This window comes from Tiliqua scincoides, chromosome 1 (assembly GCF_035046505.1).
Source record: "Tiliqua scincoides isolate rTilSci1 chromosome 1, rTilSci1.hap2, whole genome shotgun sequence".
In the NCBI taxonomy this organism is placed as follows: domain Eukaryota; kingdom Metazoa; phylum Chordata; class Lepidosauria; order Squamata; family Scincidae; genus Tiliqua; species Tiliqua scincoides.
In genome coordinates, this window is record NC_089821.1 from 18,310,340 (window position 1) to 18,329,387 (window position 19,048).

At 44.8% G+C, this 19,048-nt stretch overlaps 1 protein-coding gene across 2 annotated transcripts in view; it reads right to left on the reverse strand.

The window, feature by feature from the left end:
* The window catches only part of RGS6 (regulator of G protein signaling 6), a 292,282-nt gene that overhangs the window by 105,844 nt on the left and 167,390 nt on the right, over nucleotides 1-19,048 (reverse strand). For both annotated transcript variants that reach the window (XM_066631615.1, XM_066631606.1), the window contains exon 3: nucleotides 17,776-17,875. In XM_066631615.1, coding sequence (XP_066487712.1) covers nucleotides 17,776-17,875 — 100 coding nt within the window. The remainder of the gene's footprint in view (nucleotides 1-17,775; nucleotides 17,876-19,048) is intronic.

Below are 19,048 nucleotides of genomic sequence, written 5' to 3' on the forward strand. Positions count from 1 at the left end.
GCTCAAGGGGGGAACCCAACAGAGCATCTGTTGCTGTTTATGTTTGAAAGGAGGAGGTTGAAATACCTTTGGTGACTTAGCTTGAGAGAAAATAGCTTTCTAATTGTCTCAGTGGCAGAGGTGGGAGCCCAGTGAGAAGCTTCTGGAGGCTAGACTGCTCTCCAGTTGACTATTCTTACAATACAAAAGATAGTGCAGAGGAATGTATTGGTAAAAAGCCATTACAGAAACAGTTTGATTCTTTGGCCACCAGATGGAGATGTTGCACCAAAAATAGAAATCCAACCAGCCACTGGTCCCAAAGCCTTCCATCACCTCTTCTATTAAAGAAGAATATGCACCATGCATTGGCTACAGGAAGATTGCAACACTCAGAATGGACACATTGATTTTGAATTAGCAGTCATTCACACCTCAGAACATTACTTAACCTTTCAGCTTGACCAGAGCAGAGCCAAAATGGATCCAATTTCTATTTACGGTAATCGGCAAGGAAAAGTCTGTTTGCATTGGGAATATAGCCAGGCATTTTGTTGCAGGGACCAAAAGTTCATCTGCATTCACAGACTGTCATACGTACAAATCACAAAATGCGTCCACATCAGCTCTCTCTTATCAGAGTACGTCACTGTACCCTATTTTCCAGAATCTGTCCCTGTAAACTGTTGGTTGGCAACCTTCGATCTCGAAAGACTATGGTATAAGCCTACAGCACCCTGTATTCCCAGGCGGTCTCCCATCCAAGTACTAACCAGGCCTGACCCTGTAAACCACTGCCCATGAGTTTGCCCCATTTTTGCCTCCAAGGGATGCTTTCTTAAAATGTCCTGGGTTGCTTCTTCAGAGACCAGTTAACTCCCCAGGGCTTCTAGAAGTTAAGTTACTGAGTGGAAATGGACGTATCTTGTCCCCAGGGCATGCCAGTGTAAATGCATGCACATCAACACTGAGGGGCCATGACCTGTCATTTCATACCCTGAAGCTACCTGACCTTATGACTTTAAGGTGAGCTGTTGATAACACCCTTTCGGTTTCTAATCAATGGTAGCTGCAGGTAGCTGCAGAGTGAAGGAATACAGCAGGTAAAATAGAGCCCTTAGCTATGGTAATTGTTAAGACTTGGACGGTGGTCTTCAAAACCGAGACTTGGTATGGGCACTGCACTGTTTCAAGCATGTCCCCACTTTCATCTGGGAAATGCTGAAGGGGATACACATGCACAACTGAACAGAGAGATGGTCAAATCTAGAAAATGAAGGTATGCCTGGAAAAGGCTCCCAAGCCCAGACAGCTCATCCAATTTATTTTCATTTTTGTACCATGATAAAGATACTTTAAGGTAATGATAATGATCTTTTGAGTGAAGCATAATGTCTCAGTGCATCCACAAACCACTGGGGATCATTTGCATCTCTTCAGACTGCCAAGTAAGTAGTTTTATCCAGTGGAAAAAACAAAGGGCCCAATCCTAAGTGTGTGCTATGCCAGTGGCACATGCATTGTGCCGGCATAATGCATTTTCCAGCCGTCTCAAATACAACAGCGCCAGAGAACATGGCCTGGCAGCCGCTAGAAGTGGCAAGCGACAATGGACTGTGGACGCCCGCTGTCTTAGGTAAGATGACACAGGTCCCGAGAAGGAGGTGGGGAGGGAATGGAATAGGGCAGGGGGCAGGCGCAGTGGGGAGGAGATGGGGCAGGGGGAGAGTGGACTGGGCCGTGAAGGGGACAGGTTCAGCAGCGGTCATACCTGCTGAATCCTTACCCCCTTTCCTGGGCCTGATCCATCTTCCTGGGTCAACACAGACTTGAGTCAGTGATATCACTGGTGCTAGTCTGAGTAGACCCTATGGGCTGGCATGGACCTTCCCCAGGACATATGTTGAAGAAACCAGTGTTCCTTTACCCAGGCTCAACATGTCAGAACTCCCCTATGGGAAACAGGAGATGCTACATTGGTGCCACTACATCACCGTGTGGGGCGTTATGGTGGATTGAACTGACAGAGAATGAAATTTGGGCTCAGTCATATTATGCTCATTTTCTGGTAAACACTCGGACAGCACAATCCTATACATATCTACTCAGAATTCATTCCCACTGTGCTCAATGGGGCTTACTCTCAAGAAAGTGAATAGAGGATTGCAGCCTGAGCCAACTCACACCTGTCCTCAGATGATAAAGTCCTTCTGCAAGGACAACGATTGTCTGAAATTGTCCTCTCACGACAGTCACAACATTAACTATCTTGGAGAGAAGACTAGAAATCTGGCCTTGAAAAATTATATATGAAAACACACCTACCCTGAGTGAGCCGCTTTGGCTTCTTAGGCCCTCAGAATGCCTTCTAAGGGCATAAAAACATCACTTCTGGTTTCTTCTGTGAAACTGGAAGTGTTTTTTGGCCCTTGGAGGGCCTTTGCAAGACCTTTGGAGGGTTGGAGAGGCAGCGTGCCCCTTCCCCCAACCCTTAGAACGCCTCTGGACGAAAGTCTGTCAGGGGGTAGCCCTCAGATCGGTGCACTTTTCGACTGAGTTCCACCGGGGGGCACGCTGCAGGGGGCGGGTGGGTGGGTGGCAGCACCCCTCCAAGCCTGGGGCCCAGGTCATTTGTCCCCCTTGTTCTCTCCTCACGTACGCCACAGCCCATCAATTCTGTCTGATTTACTCCTGGCTCAGTGTGCACAGGACTGCAGTTTTAGTTATTAACTCTATACAGTTTTCTGATTTTATATGACTTCTAGTAGCTTAGAAGTTATATCTCAGCATCGCTTCCCCCAGCTCTTAATTTGTGCCAAGTTTTTCCTATCTCACAGAAAAGTCTACACCATGGTGCCAGAATCCTGCTTCTAAAAGGCTCCATTTCAAACCTGTTGCAGCAATGGAAAAAGAACCTAAATTATTTTTGTGAGCACTCAAAGCGCTGAATGCTCCCCCAGGGTGTGTGACCCCAGGCTCCTACTTCAGTCTAGGGCAGGGGCGTCCACAGTTTTTGGCAGGAGGGCCACATCAGCTCTCTGATACTGTGTCGGGGGCCGGGGGGGAAAAAGAATTCATTTACATTTAAAATTTGAATAAAGTTACATAAGTTTACATAAACGAATATATTAAATATGAACTTATATGAATGAATGAAGGTCTTGCAATAGCTCAAGGCCTATAAAAGGCCTTGCACAATGCAAGGCTGGCCTTTCCTTTGATGCCACTACTGCATCACAGATGTGAAACAGCAAGCAGTGGAGGGAACCCTCATCCCACAGCTCACACGAGAGGTCAAACAGTCGCCCTCACACTGAGAGCAGTTGTGTCAGGCCAGTGCAGGCTCCAATAAATCTCCAGAGGGCCGGAGGCTCATTGGAGACTGGGGGCTCCCTGAGGGCCACATTGAGAGGCCTCGAAGGCCGCAAGTGGCCCCAGGGCCGGGTTTTGGGCACCCCTGGTCTAGGGATAAAAGATTCTTGGACACATTGCAATGGAGACTGATCAATACATAGCCTGGACTTTGCAGATTGGTAATGTACATAAAATACTGCAAATGCATGTGTGTTGATTAGCCAGTAGGCAAAGTCCTTGGACCACTAATTCTTTAGTGTTTACACAGATGATATATTATTGCTAAAATTAACAAGCTGCTTTGGATTGAAGGGGTAGAAGGTTAAGCACAGCATTCTCTTACTTGTGGAGAAAATATTCTTGTGATCAACATGAGGTCACATGAAAAGCATTTGTCATCCATCGCTTGACAGCCTTGCCTGTCATCTGTACATTCAATGATTTTCTGTCGGTCCGCCTAACCATCCATCCCAAAGAGACAAGCCACTAGTCTGAGAAATGTCCTCCTCTTTGTGATCTCTTTCCGCATGCCACCTGCGCAATGCCCAGGAAAATGAAGTGCGATTACAGCTTGGCCTTCTGTCACTGGACAGTTGGAAACAGGGGAGGCAACCCAGATTCACTGAAATCAATCACAGATAGCATTGACTCCAAGGGAATGTCTCTAGCACATTGAATCCTGCAGGCAACATGGAGAGCTGGCACAAGACACCCCCCCCCCCCCGCAGTACCTGAGGCAGAACACAAAATTCCAGCGCACCTTACACAGAGGTGTGCCAGCCACAGCCTCCACCACTCTTCTCCCTCCTTGTAGTCAAAGAGGACAGAGCATAAAAGGAGATGTGAACAGGCTACTCTCCAAGGCTCTCACCCACTATCCCTCTCTCCTCTATACTTCCTCTTCTGCTCTGTACCTGTTCAAATTCCGACAGCAGGAGGAATCCTGCAGGCAGGCATCCACTTGTCAGTATGCCTTTTAATGCATATGCAGGCCTGTCTTGGCCAGCCTCATGGAGGGGCCCCTTCTAGCTTTAATTCTAGAGCAGAGGTTCCCAACTTTTTTCTGGAGGTAAGAGAACCACTCAGTTGATGAGGGCACATTGCAGCAGGTGGAGATCTGGTGGTGTTGGTGATCCAGCGGTGACGGCACTTCTGGGTTTGAGCTGCCACCAACTAAGGGGGAAAAAATGGCTTTTGGACTTACCCATGTGGCAGTGGCGAGAAACTGGGTTTTGCAGCGTTTCCAGCCACTGCTGAACATGGAAGGACCATCACCACAAACAGCACTGGATCGCCACTCTCCTTAAGGAGGGAATCAAGAGTTTCCTGCTGCCCTGCAGGGGTCCCGACCACCAGGCTGGGAACCACTATTCTAGAATTATCTAATTCAGACAAGGCAAGGGAAGTATCAGGTTATGTCTGCAAAGAGGCTGTTATTAGAAGTGTTTGACGATTCTTTCCTGACCTTCTGAGTCCCCTCATCGCTGCCAAGCATTCCTAAAACACCGTGCTCATTTATGCTCTCCATATTTCTTATCCAGAGGCACGATAGCAGAGTGTGATGGCTTTGGCAACATGCCTACGTGTTGATGTACATATCTCACTTACGGTTTAGCAACACATCAATCAGGCATCCATCACAAACTGCGCACTGATAATACTACACCACTCATCATATGCGCCACAAATATCTCTAGTTAGATATTTTTCTACACATGAACAACACTAACCTGAAAGCTTTTTGTTGCTTTCAAGGCTGCTATGGGGAAATCCCAATCTCTAACAGTCACAAATGCATTGCATGATCAACATTAAATGTTTCAGGCTGAGATTCTGCACACACTTACTAGGGAGAACATCCCATTGAATGCAGTGGAACTTATTTCTGAGTAAACAAGCATAGGATTGTGCTGTAAGAAAGCATTTAAGGAGGGGGAAAAGAGTGAAATGGCAAATGTAATAAGAACTCTGCAAAATGGATAGCCCTTTTCAGTGGCCAAATAAATCAAACATGGACTGGTGAAGTGTGCTATGCCTTGAGACTGTGAGGTCTCAGCAGAAAAATATATCCCTTGGGACATCATTGTATGATCACATTGCCTTCAGTGCTGTTATATGCATTTTTCTTTTTAGTCTTTCCCTAAAATTGACTATGGAAATAACTGAACAGCAATGGAGAACATAAGAAGAGCCCTGGTAGATGAGGCCAAAGGCCCGTCTAGTTCAGCTTTCTGTATCTCACAGTGGCCCACCAGATGCCTCAGGGAGCACATAAGACAACATAAGACCTGCATCCTGGTGCCCTCCCTTGCACCTGCTATGTCATAAGAACATAAGAGCCCCGCTGGATCAGGCCAAAGGCCCATCTAGTCCAGACTCTTGTATCTCACAGTGGCCCATTGGATACCTCAGGAAGGACACAAGATAGAGTTGGTCCTCAGTATTCACAGGAAAGCCCTCCTGGACTCCCCACGGATACCAAAAACCACAGATAATTTAATCCACAGGGGGTCCATCAGAAGACCTACAGATGTGACAAGAAGTGCCTTCCAATCGCATCTGGAGGTGTTCCAAGGTGTGGGGAGGCAGCACATGGCCTTCCCATACCTCAAAAGGTCTCAAGGAGGCTTTTGAGAGGCACTTCCAGTCTGACAAAAAACCAGAAGTGCCTCTAGGAAGTCTCCAAAAGGTCTTATGAAATGCATGGAGGACACGCACGGTCTCCTGGAGATGACCAGAAGAGACTTTGCTCTTTGGGCAGGAGGTCTGGTCTAGAGGGTAGAGCCTCCATTTGCCTGAAGATAACATCCGCAGGTCGCCAGTTCGAGGCCACCAGCACCGTGCAACCTTGAAGCAGCTGACAAGCTGAGCCGAGTTATTCCATCTGCTCTGAGCGTGGGAGGATGGAGGCCAGAATGTTGTGACCAGATCAGAAAGAAACATCTGAATGTTGTGGTTTCTTGAAAGATAGAAACTTCTTTCAAATTGTAAAAATCCCTACGGGGATTTAATTAGCCTGCCTATGTAAACTGCCTTGAATAAAGTCCGAGGAGAAATCTGAGGACCAAGAAAGGCGGTATAGAAATACCTGTATTATTATTATTATTATTATTATTATTATTATTATTATTATTATTATTATTATTATTATTATTACCACCCAGGAGGTCAGATGAGGTCCTCCAGTGGGGGTTTGGCACCCATGCTGAGTCAAATCCATGGGTGCCAAACCTGCAGATAGGGAGGACCCATTATACGTGCATTGTGAGGCTGCCTACTTCTAAAACCAGGAGGTTGCGCATACCCATCATGGCTTGTAACCTGGGATGGACTTTTCCTTCAGAAATCTGTTCAATCCCCTTTTAAAGGCATCCAGACCAGATGCCATCACGCCTCCTGTGGCAAGGAGTTCCTCAGATTAATTACATGCTGGGTAAAGAAATATTTTCTTTTATCTGTTTTAACTCTCCCAACACCCAATTTTAGTATAGAAGAAAGATAAAACAGCAGGGAAGGTCTTTCTTTCTCCGCCTCTCTCTTTTTTAAAGGACGTTTCACATAGCTCAGTGTTCTTCAACCTAGGGGCTGGGACCCCAATGGGGTTGTGAAACCTCGGTTGTGGCAACTTACAGGAATGAAAAAGATTGAAAACCACTGGACCAGGTAAAGGGCAAGGCATCTGGTGGACCCCTTCAGGTACCAGGAGATGGTTTCCCAGTCCTGCTCAGATTCAATTGTGCTAAAATAGTTTTCACTAGTGCCAGGCTTCATGTTAACTTTTTCTACTCTCTCTAGTAAGAATATCTGGTTACAGTGAGCAGTGCTGGAAAGGTGTTATAGGGGCAGGGAGTGAGCAGCAGGGAGTGGGAAAATAAGGTCTTAGGAGGGGACAGGATCAATGGTGGGTCCCTAGTCTCCACCTTATTTATTGGGTTGTGGCATGAAAACGTTTGAAAACCACTGGCATAGACCATCGGTACAAGAAAAATACTGTTTCCTTTTACCACACCACGTAGCAATAGTTCTTAAAGAGTGTTTTGTTCCTTCTCTGTGGCTTGTTTACACACCTAAATTCCATCTCATAAAGGTCCATTAGAGTCCTGAATGCATAAACTATTGGACTAGCTCAGGCACTTCTAATGGAGCTATTAATATTGTTTTCTGCTGGTGAGAACAACTGCCTTCACTTCCTACGCAAGGCTGGCTCAAGATCCCTAACACCCGAGGCTGCATGCCACAAGCTGCCTTCTTTACCTGGTGATGTGCAGGCCTTCTGCGCCACCTGTTCCCTGGATTGGAACAAGAAAGAGGGATGGGGTAGAAAAGTGTGGAGGAGAGCAAGATACTCCACCACAACTATCTCCTATGAACCTTCTCACTCCCGCCCCTTTATTTTCCAATCCAGGAAGGGGAACAATGGAGGTGAATGAGTGGATGGAGGTGAGTGTCTTTTGCCAATTTGCTGTGAGAGTCAACACCTCGGATGATCTCTTGGTTGGATCAAGAAGTGTCACCAGAGGGGGTGGGATGGTAAGTATGGCAGATGCTGCAGTGTGCCATGTAAGCAGACCCTCAACCTCTCAGGGGGAGCCATTTGGGGCAGCGATGGCAACCTGTTGCCATCTCTGCCCTGAATGGCTCTGATAGTGAGAGCACCTGTTGCACTTACCCCGCCACCCCAACCTCTGGCTACACTTCTAGCTGGATCAGCTCTGCGTCTAAGATGAACTCTGCCATTCACACACACACACACACACACACACACACACACACACACACACACACACACACAAAATATGTACACAGTTAAATCTTGAATATTTTTTTAAATTTTTTAAAAAGGCAATGGTAGCTACTTTCCATCTTCTGCCAGATCTGGAGTAAATTCAAAAGCATCTGGTGCCCAACATGATGTTCTGTCAATTAAAAAACATGGCTTGCCTGACAAGGACCTATGACACACTCCCCAATGTGACCATCAATTAAATGAGGTAAGTCAAAAGGGCAATGCAAAAGCTACAAATAGATGCAGACGCTAACAGGAAAAATGTTGAGAAAGCTAATGTTGACCTTATGCACCATCAATATAATAAAGTATATTGCTGGATCTTGGGTAAGACAAGAATCACATGGAGTTCAAAATTCACAAGAGGTATTGCAAGATATCTCAGGAGAACAGGAGAGAGATTTTGGGGATGCTGGAGGACAGCTCAGAAAAGTATCAAACTACTGTGCGGCGGCAGTGAAGAAGGCCAATTCCAAGCTTGGAATCATTAAAAAAGGGATTGAGGATAAAACAGCCAATATTATTATGTCATTGTACAAATTGATGGTAATGCCACATGTGGAGAATTGCATCCAGTTCTGGTCGCCACATTTAAAAAAAAACAAACATAGAACTAGAGAAGGTGCAGAAGATATCAACCAAAATGATTACTGGGCTGGAGCACCTCCCATATGAGGAACAGCTACAGCGTTTGGGGCTCTTCAGTCTAGAAAAGAGACGCCTGAGGGGGAACATGATTGAGACATACAAAACTATCAGGGATGGATAGAGTGGATAGAGAGATGCTCTTTTCCCTCTCACACAGCACCAGAACCAGGGCACATCTGCTAAAACTGTGTGTTGGGAGAGTTAGAACAGACAAAAGAAAACATTTCTTTACTCAGCGTGTAGTTAATCTGTGGAACTCCTTGCCATAGGATGTGGTGATGGCATCTGGCCTAGATGCTTTTAAAAGGGGATTGGAGAGATTTCTGGAAGAAAAGCCAATCACAGGTTACAAACCATGATGGGTATATGCAGCCTCCAGGTTTCAGAAGTAGGCTACCTCAGAATGCCAGGTGCAAGGGAGGTCATCAGTATGCAGGTCTCTTGTTGTCTTGTGTGCTCCCTGGGGCATCTGGTGGGCCACTGTGGGGTGCAAGAAGCTGAACTAGATGGGCTTTTGGCCTGATTTATCAGGGCTCTCCTTATGTTTTTATGTTAAAATGCTGCCAGTTTTTACATTGTTTCAGTTATTTTGGTGGTAGAATTCCATAGCAAGACTGGGGTTCTTTATGACCCCTGCAAAATTTACCAAAATAATACCCCAATCCAACCTAAATTCCCATGTGGTGATGCTATGCTGCACTCTGTGGGGGATATTTGGCTGTGGGAGGTCTTCTAGGGTAAGAGGACATTTGTTTCCTTGACGCGGGGTAAGCCCAAACAGCTGCAATGGGCTCATGCAGTCCCTGAATGAAATGGAAGTCACACACTTCCATGAGAACATAAGAACAGCCCCACTGGATCAGGCCATAGGCCCATCTAGTCCAGCTTCCTGTACCTCACAGCGGCCCACCAAATGCCCCAGGGAGCACACCAGATAACAAGAGACCTGCATCCTGGTGCCCTCCCTTGCATTGGCATTCTGACATAGCCCATTTCTAAAATCAGGAGGTTGCACATACGCAGCATGGCTTGTAACCCGTAATGGATTTTTCCTCCAGAAACTTGTCCAATCCCCTTTTAAAGGCGTTCAGGACAGATGCCATCACCACATCCTGTGGCAAGGAGTTCCATAGACCAAACACACGCTGAGTAAATAAATATTTTCTTTTGCCTGTTCTAACTCTCCCAACCAAGTTTTACAGTGGCAGACAAAGACCATGGTAAGGGTTTTGGAATTTTTTTTTGTATGTATTAGCCAGGGTTATGGGTTGGCTGCCCATGTACATCATTGTACATTTGTCTACATCTATATTGTTAACTGGCTGGTGACATGCTCCCCAATATTTCTGTCAGATAGGGATCTTTCCCAACCCCACTTGGAGATGTCGGGGATCAAACCTGGGACCTTCTGTACACAAGCATGTTGGGTGGGTGCCTCTTCTAGCCCACTCTAAATAGTGCCTCTGCACGGAGCTAGCTATAAAGCAGGTCACATAAATTACCAGCCAGCTGTTATGAATGGGGCAGACCAACCACTTGAATAAATAAAGAGAAATTGAAATAGACTGCATTGTATAACCTGGACATGAATTTCAGGTTCAGATTCTTCAGAGAATGATGAGGATTGATCCAATAAAACAGCTCTAATTAAATTTGCAGTGTGGCTGTGCAAAGTAGGATGAACTCAACAGGCTACTATGGTACATAGCTGAGCTCCTTGAACAGATTGCTAAGAAACAGGGTTGGGGTGGGGTGGGATGGAGGGGAGGAGTCAGGACTTGCTCCCAGCCTGGCTCAATCTAATTAGACGCTGCAGACCTGCCAAGTGTCACAGTTAAAGAGTGGGTGTGAGTTTCCCTTAATTGAGAAAAACCTAGAAAGGCAACTCAATGGACTAATTTAGCTGTTCTAGCTTCCATCTTAAAAACCTGAATCCCTGTTCAGGGTCATGAGTCTTGAACTTGTAGCTTTTGATTATATTCTTCTCATTTGATTCGGGGAGTGACAAGAAAAAAAAGGACTCCTGGACCTTGAAACAGAAGCCGGTACTGATGTCAGGAGGGAAATGGTGTGGAATGTGTAATTGAGGACTGCAGCCTGCCGTTCTAATTGGGACTGTAGCAATGGCAGGCCACAGTGAATCAAGCACAGGACTCCCATGCGGGGATGGGAAAACTCAGAACATCCCTGGCTTGTCCCTTGTGCCCATTTGTGCTCTGAAACTTCCCTGTGAATTTCCTTCCGCCTGCTTTTGGTCTGCCTGCAGCCCATCTCTGGGGACTTTATATCACAAGAAGGTACTGTGTAGATCTTTGCTCAACTTGATTCGGTAAAGATATAAGACGGTGCCTGCCCAGTAGAACAGAGAGTAATAATAGAGAAATAGAATTTATAAACTGTACTTTTCCACTCCTGACTCCTAAGGGGGTCTTTGTACCTCTGCAATGTACAATCTGTATAGAAAGTGAGGGCATGTGGTTCTTCTTACACACGCACCATTCATAACAGAGTAGTTTGCAATAAATGACATTTTCATTATTATGCTTTAAAAAAATTTATCAGATCCAAATTGTCACACACAAACTAACCAAGAATGAACACCATTCTTTCTCCAGCTTAAGATTTCAAATTCAGCCAGATGACCTCTGAAATAAAAGTCTTCACCTGTATCATCTTCCACCCAAGAGGAAGCCTGATGGACTTCCTTAAGCAGGAAAAGTTCCACAACTGAGATAACACTATCCAGAAGATACTTAGAGTCAGCTGGTGCACTTTGGGGGAGGGGAATACATAAGACTCTCATCCGAAACTCTTTATACACAAGTTATGATATATGGGAACGGCATTCTTTCCAGACCACATCATATAGAACTTGAAAAGGTTAACATCTAGGATTGCATCTCTGACCAAAGTTGTTCCTGGATATTTTTGTACTGTTCCCTTAAAAAGTATGAGAGGCAGGCAGGAACTGAGACTGACTGAGGGAACAGCAGCTTCATTCTCTGATCTCAGGCTGACTCCAGGGCATGTATTTAGTAAGTGGAATGGCAGGTGGAATCACCTGCACTATTAAACTGCCGTTTTTATGTGTTTTTGCCAAGTGTCTGTAGTTGAACTCACAAGAATAAAGTATGCCTAAGAGATGAGTCAACTGTACAGAGTATTTTAACTGAAGAAAGACAAGACTGGCATACAGAAGCATCCTCTGCTGTACTTTATGATCTGCACAGGTTTTTAGTTGCTTTTCTCCCCATTTCTACCTGCAAAAGCTCTGTAGCGCTGATCCAGCTCTAGTCAAGTGCAAGTAGACACAGGAATGAGCAAGTGGTCCTCAAAAGCAGCTGTGCATTATCTCCCATATTAAAAGATTGATTCAGTTTGGATATGGTCATACCCACTGGGAAGTGGAATGCAATGTCTTTGAAAAAAACCTTTATCAGTTTTCTTCTGAGAATGCTCTTAAATTAGTTAATAGGTGGTACCTGAGTCCCCAAAGATGACATCTACAACGACTGCTCCTCCTTCAGTTGTTGGGGGTGTCTAGAAAAGAGCCCCTGTCATCATAGGTGGTGGGCATGCAACAATATAAAGAGTTTTGGGGCAGACAAGTTATTGGAATTTGTTGCTATTATGAATGTTTCTATCTGCCCTGATCAGCAATAGCTTTATTAATATTTGATATTAAACATGACTATACTCAGCACAAAGAGTTGATTTTTTTTTTAGCTTGTCTGGAAATAGCATTGCACTGGAAAAATAATACTTCCTTGTCATTAAATTCTTGTACAATAGAGTCTAGCAGGTAGCCTTGGCTGAAAAGCTTGCTTCTGAGCTTTGCTCTGCTAAGGGTCAGGCCAAGCTAGATGTGTTCTTAACACTTGGCTTCCTTTCTTAATTTTGTGAACAAAAGTGACTTGATAACACATCTGACCAGCCAGCACTTGTTGCTATGGAAGGATGATCTGAACTAGATCTCATTCTTCTCTATCACTAGGTGCTCTTACGGTATGTCTGCTCTGCAGAATGATGGTTTCTTCAGAATACTGATATGGACTCCTTTTGGTTATTGTTTTTTATTGATTCTTATATTCTGTAACTTGCAAAATCAAATAAAAACAAGTGGGACAGAAAACAAACCACTAATCCAGCCAGTTCAATGGGGAAATGATGAGCATGACAATCAGATGGGAATGTATATCCAGGTGTAAATCCAGAAATGACAACAGTTGTGTCTAGAAGCTTGCATCCACACACAGATCTCCCTTGCAGGATTGGGGCAAATTTTTGCTGGCATTTTAAATGCACTTTCAATCATTTTCTCCCAAGCCTCTTTGGGAAACTCAGAGGGTAACTTAATTGCCCCTATACTGTCCAAGTGATCTGAAAAAAAAAGAAAACTAAATGCAAATCAAAAGACCCAGACTACCTATAACATCATAAAGCTTGCAAGCTTTAAAGGATTTGTACTTAGTCCCCTGTGAAGCAATTATAATGTATGGGGTAGCCAGAAGTCAGGCGTCTGCACAGGTTTGGTTATTGCTAGCTTGGCAACAAGCCGCACCAGGGAGTTTAACCTTTGCTATGGGTTCAAACAGAAATGGGTTGACTCAACTAGGCTGCATAAACTGAGAATACATACTGTTACATTCTAGAAAGATCTTTGATAAAAAATTCTACACTGTCAGAGTACATCCATTTCAAATCCTGCAATCTTTTTAAAGAAGGCCATTTCATAAAGGCTGTATGAAGTCAAAGTTTGCAAAAACCGCTTGTGCCAAACAACAATAGCAACTCATATGTCAACATTATTTAAACCATTTTCTCTAGAGAGCCCTTTCTGAGACTTCCCGCCTGCCACAAAGTTCAGTCTGCGGAATCATTCTTGGAGCAGCGAATACAAGAACCTTGTCCATGTAACCCAGTGGTTCCCAACCTTTAGGAGCCTGTGCCCCACGGAGGCAAAAACTGGAATTGTCATGAACCATACGCAACCCCACCCCCTGCATATTAAAAATACAACTAAGTTTGGTAGTCCATGGTGGGGGACACACAGTGAGACACTGGAAGTGCCAGCTGCAGTTACAGATGGTCTGTTCTCCATCCTCTCTGATGGTCCATGCTGAAGACTCTCCTGAGCAAGCACTCCCATGGACTACCAGAGAGGGCAGAGGACATGCCACAGCCAACATTTCAGTGATCCATGAGGAGCGTACTTGCTCGGCGAGGAGCTGGAAGTGATAGAAGGTGATCATCTTTCACGTTACTCCTCTCCTATCTTCTAAAGCTAGAAGGACTTTTGTCCAACAGAAAATGAAAAGCAGTGTAAGGTGACCAGCTTTCTTAAAGAACCTATTCCTAAATCTTCAACAGGAGCATGTCACACAGAAATTAATGACGCGGTCCTATCCCCCTCTGCTTTATGACTGCCATAAACAGCCGTATGGAAGTGTGTGGAGCCATATTCTTCCATCCTGCTATCAGAGAGGTGTCACATACGGCACCCGGATCTGGAGCAGCAACCTCTGCTGGTAAGTAAGCTGTGAGGGGGAGGAGCAGGAATGCAGAGTGGTGAGGCAGGGGAGGAGTGGATCAGGTGACAATGGCATGTGCTGGATCCTATCCCCTCCTTTTTAAGATGGCCTGCCCCTTTCTTCTCAGTTTGTGCCAACTAATCAGTAAGTGCATATATAAGGAAAACTACTGGTGGTCAAGGAGCATATGTAGGAGTAAGAGAAAGTAATTATTCTTTCCCTTCCTGATCCACCCCCCTCCCCCCACTGGATGTGTAGTAATTATGTGCGCAGGCGCTAGGCTTTGAGATGCCTTGGCATATTTGACAACACAACAGAGCACACTCTGCTTTTGCACAAGAGCAAACTCTTGGCCTTGGTGATATGCTGAGTGTCTGAAGCCCAGTGAAGTAAACAACAGGATCATATCTAGGAATGTGTATTGTGGTTAAGCTAGAGCAAGCCGGTCATCTAGCAGTGTAACCTTTAGTAACCCTCGTTGTATTGCACGGTATTGCGACACATGTTTAAGAATGAATAAAGCTTGCAGAAGGGGTGAGGATATCAGATCTGTTCCAGCCTCAAGCCTCCCTGCATCAACCCTCTGAATGTCTCCCGGCTCTCATTCATTTGCTTTGTTCCTCGCTGCTCCTGTTCATAGTCTAAACTTTCTCAGTGCCTCTGCACTCCCACCAAGCAAAAAGGCCCCAGAAGCCTTGGTTGTTTCCCATAGCAGCGTTGCGCTGCTACAGGATGCACATTTTTGGTGCAGCTGCATCAGCAGGGGAGGGAGAAAATTAGGATTGGGCTCTAGGTGAATGAAGATTTCCTGGCAAAGAGATAAGTAGTGAAAAAAAACTTCACCTAGTAAATGCCTGTGTTTCAGGCTTGTCCAGGGAGCAGCTTGCATGGTGAACCCAGGTGCCTGCTGTGAAGGGCAAAAAAGGTCTCAATGGGGCAGAGTGTGGACTATCAACCAGTTGGGCAGGGGACACCTACCCATGCTGCAAGTACCTGCAGGAGCCTTCCCATCCCCTGAGACAGCAGACAGAAGATCCAGAAGGTGAGCAGGCAGGGAGGGTGGAAGGAGAGGAGGGATCAGCCAAGGCCAGGAGAATATAAGGATTGCACCAGGGATGAAAAGGGGCTGGCTGAGGACTCCAGAACCCTGGGAGGTTGGAGAAGGCACTGAGGCAGAGTAAGGGGCTGGCAACCCCCTCTCTGCCTTTTGCTCTGAGGCCCAGGGAAGGAAGAGGGAGACAATACAGATAGTTATGGCAGCAGAAGCCCTACATGGACTATTCAGCCTATACCGGCAGGGACCCCAGAGGGCAGGCACGAGTCTGTCCCTCCCTCCCTCCCTCCTGGGGGACGCTGACAGGCTCATGTAATCATAAGTAAGGCCAGTAAAAAAAAATACCTGACAACCCTAAACCTGACAATCAGAAACAGGAAGGAGCAGGATAGGAACGGTTACATGATCGTCTTTTGCAGGCATGAGAATATTAAAGAGACAAAATATTCTTCGGGTCACAGACTGGTCAGGGCTCCCTACCAGACAGAAGCCTTGTGATAGATTCTCTGACTTTTGCAGCCCAGTGCTTAGCAAATGTGCTCTCCCCCCACAACAGGAGCACAACTGGAGGGAATAATTTGGACCTTACATAACAAATGGGTAGTGACAGCATATTCACTGCAGTAAAAAAACTGATTATCTGGAAAAACCCTAATGCAACCAGTGCACTGATGAATGCAAGAGGCCAGTGTTCTGAATGTCAGGTCCTTGGGCCTTGCATAAGGATAAGCATAATCAGCTTAGAAATTATCGTCGTCTTTTTTTCCTTGCCTTGTTCTCCTAAGGAATAGTGATGGCAAGATCTATTGCTTAATCATGCCTATGAATATGAAACAAGAAGATCAGCAATCCCTCTTCTTAGTCAAACATATTCTAAGTCATCTTGACTTGTGTCTTCTGCTCTTGAGCTTATGGGATGCATTCTCAAATTAGATGAAGGAGCTGTTTTTTCTCCTCAAAAAGCTTTCAGATAAAACGTTTGTCAACGTGCTGTTAGACTTGACATCCTCAGGCTTTTTAATATAGAAGCTTATTCTTGGCAAAAGATTCTCTCCACGGAGAAGGTCTAATCTTGCAAACTGCTGACTGTGTTACATAGTTAGGGGATCTGGGGATTGCAGGTGAGTTTGAAAGTCACAAGAGAGCTGGAAATCTTCAGGATTACAGTTGCACTGTGAAACACAGACACCAAACTCCCCCTGCTTCTCTTAAATGGTTCACTGGCACAAATGGACAGCAAAACGACAAAGGATGCAATTCAGCAAGTCTTTGGGCATACTTGGGTTCCAGTGCTCATATATAGGTCTGCCTGATAATTCACTTCCATCTCTTTGCATACAGCTCTTTGCATACAGGAGGACTTCATGTGCACACAGGTCTGAAGAGAGGGAGACAGAAAAGGGGACAAAATCCCCAGGATCCAAGCCATGACAAAACAAACTATACAGTACAAAACAAATTTATTCTGAGTTGCATTTCCACTATAGCTTTAATCCACTTTCAATGCACTTCTATTATTCAAATGCATAGTGGAGACATTAAGGGCAGCTCTAACAGCTCTCAGATTCCTTAACAAACCATAATTCCCCCCCCCCTCTCCCATGCATTTGGGGAATAGAAGTGCATTAAAAGTGGATCAAAGGTATAGTGGAAATGCAGCTCAGGTCTTTTCCATAAGCACCAGTGTATAGTACAATTCAAACATGGGAAAGTGAACCATCAGACCAGACTGGCTAGGATCCCATAAGACCCATTTCACAGAATTCCAAGGCCCCAATCCCACCCCTTCTAGTTTAGTGTACGTCTAGATTGGATCAATTCTACAGGTGTTTTGGGATTGTTTATAAGTGAAACTATCAGTATGAAGTACAAATATAAGTCTGGAACACATGAAAGAAATAGGAGGGGGAAAAGAAAAAGAAAAAAGGCCAGGTAAGTTTATTTCACTTGGGCTTTGTTTCAAAATCATCACATAGTAATAAGGGAAGATAGTAAAAGCTTGTGGATGCCTGTGCTTTATTATGAGTAGAAAAAGCAAATCAGAAAGACTTTACTAATGTTGTTGGCATCCTTCAGTCTCGGAAGACTGAAGCCTCACATGTGTTAATAAAGTTAATGGGGGTTACACCAACCCTCGTGATGTCACTGCATTTAGGCTGTGTGTATGATATTGTAATTTATTCTGTAAGGTCTGATACGGGAGGAGTTCATCGTGGGGGTGACGCAAAGATCTCTCGCACCAGGTGACACAAACCCTAGTGAAGCCTCTGAGTACTGCAAAAAACCTAGCCATCTTGTTGCCCAGCCAAAGCAAGACATAATCTCAATAACTTTGGACAAACAACTGAAGCTGTTCTCGAGTTAAAGTCTGGCTTCAATCAACAGTAAATGACAATGCATTACAGTTCAAACGTCTCACATACCTGTGACGACACTGGGGATTTTGGACAGAAAGCTCTTGACTGTTCGGATGGGCACACCACCTGTTTTGTCGTCCTGCATTCTTGTAATGATATCTTCAATCTGGCAAAGAAGACACAAAGAATATCACTCTTGCAAACCCAAAGGCTGCAGATGCCTATAATATAATCAAGAGTCTATTAACATTTCAGTTGTTGAAAGGAGCCTCACCCAAACAAAACAAAGAGCATTTAGTCAAAGGTGCAGCAGTGTTCTGTTGCTTTCACACTAATTTGCTTGTCAAAAAATGAAACATCAAATTGATTACAGTGAATATCTGGTACTTGCACTCCCCTGGTAACATACAAGCAGGTATATAATGAAGATAAAAGACAAATGTGATACATGACAGAGGTAAAGAGAATTTATTGAACCCACTTTCACTGGAAAGCTAAAGTTTTCCAATTACACATCATTACATATAGCTTCGGGAATAGAATATAGGCATATACGGAACATTACACTTAATCACTGATCTTAGAAAATCAAAACAGCTGCTCTCAATACATCAACAAGCTGGCATTAGGAAAAAGCTGTGGCAGTGATAGGGAAAGTATTCAATTGTTCATTCTTCTATTGCTTTGATTTACTGAGTAAACATTTTTGAATGTCAAGAGATAGAAAGGCTCTACATTCAGTATTGTTCTTGTAGCTAGTAGTGTAGCTAGGGGGGTGGCAAGTATTGCAGATGCCACAACGTGCTGTGTAAGTGGTCCCTCCCATTCATCATCAGAGCCATTTGGGGCAGCTACAGCTGTTGCTACCCAGAATGCCTGCAAAGGCAAGATAAAAAGATTGCTGCACCAGCATCCCTGTTGCTGCACTAATGCTTGTAGCTCACTCCTGGGAACTGTTTGTGGTTACTTGGGCAAATCCCCTGGAAGCTGTGAGGTCCCTTGTGCTTTGGAATGGCTGCCATTTTTGGATTGCAACAGGTGTGCAGATGAGGGTATGAAGCTATACAATGCAGGATGTGAGGAGAATAAAAAGGAACATAAACTGTGGCAAAAGAAATGTAAGAAGGTGATATGGGAGGCCAAGAGAGACTATGAGGAACGCATGGCCAGCAACATTAAGGGGAATAATAAAAGCTTCTTCAAATATGTTAGAAGCAGGAAACCCGCCAGAGAAGCGGTTGGCCCTCTGGATGGTGAGGGAGGGAAAGGGGAGATAAAAGGAGACTTAGAGATGGCAGAGAAATTAAATGAGTTCTTTGCATCTGTCTTCACGGCAGAA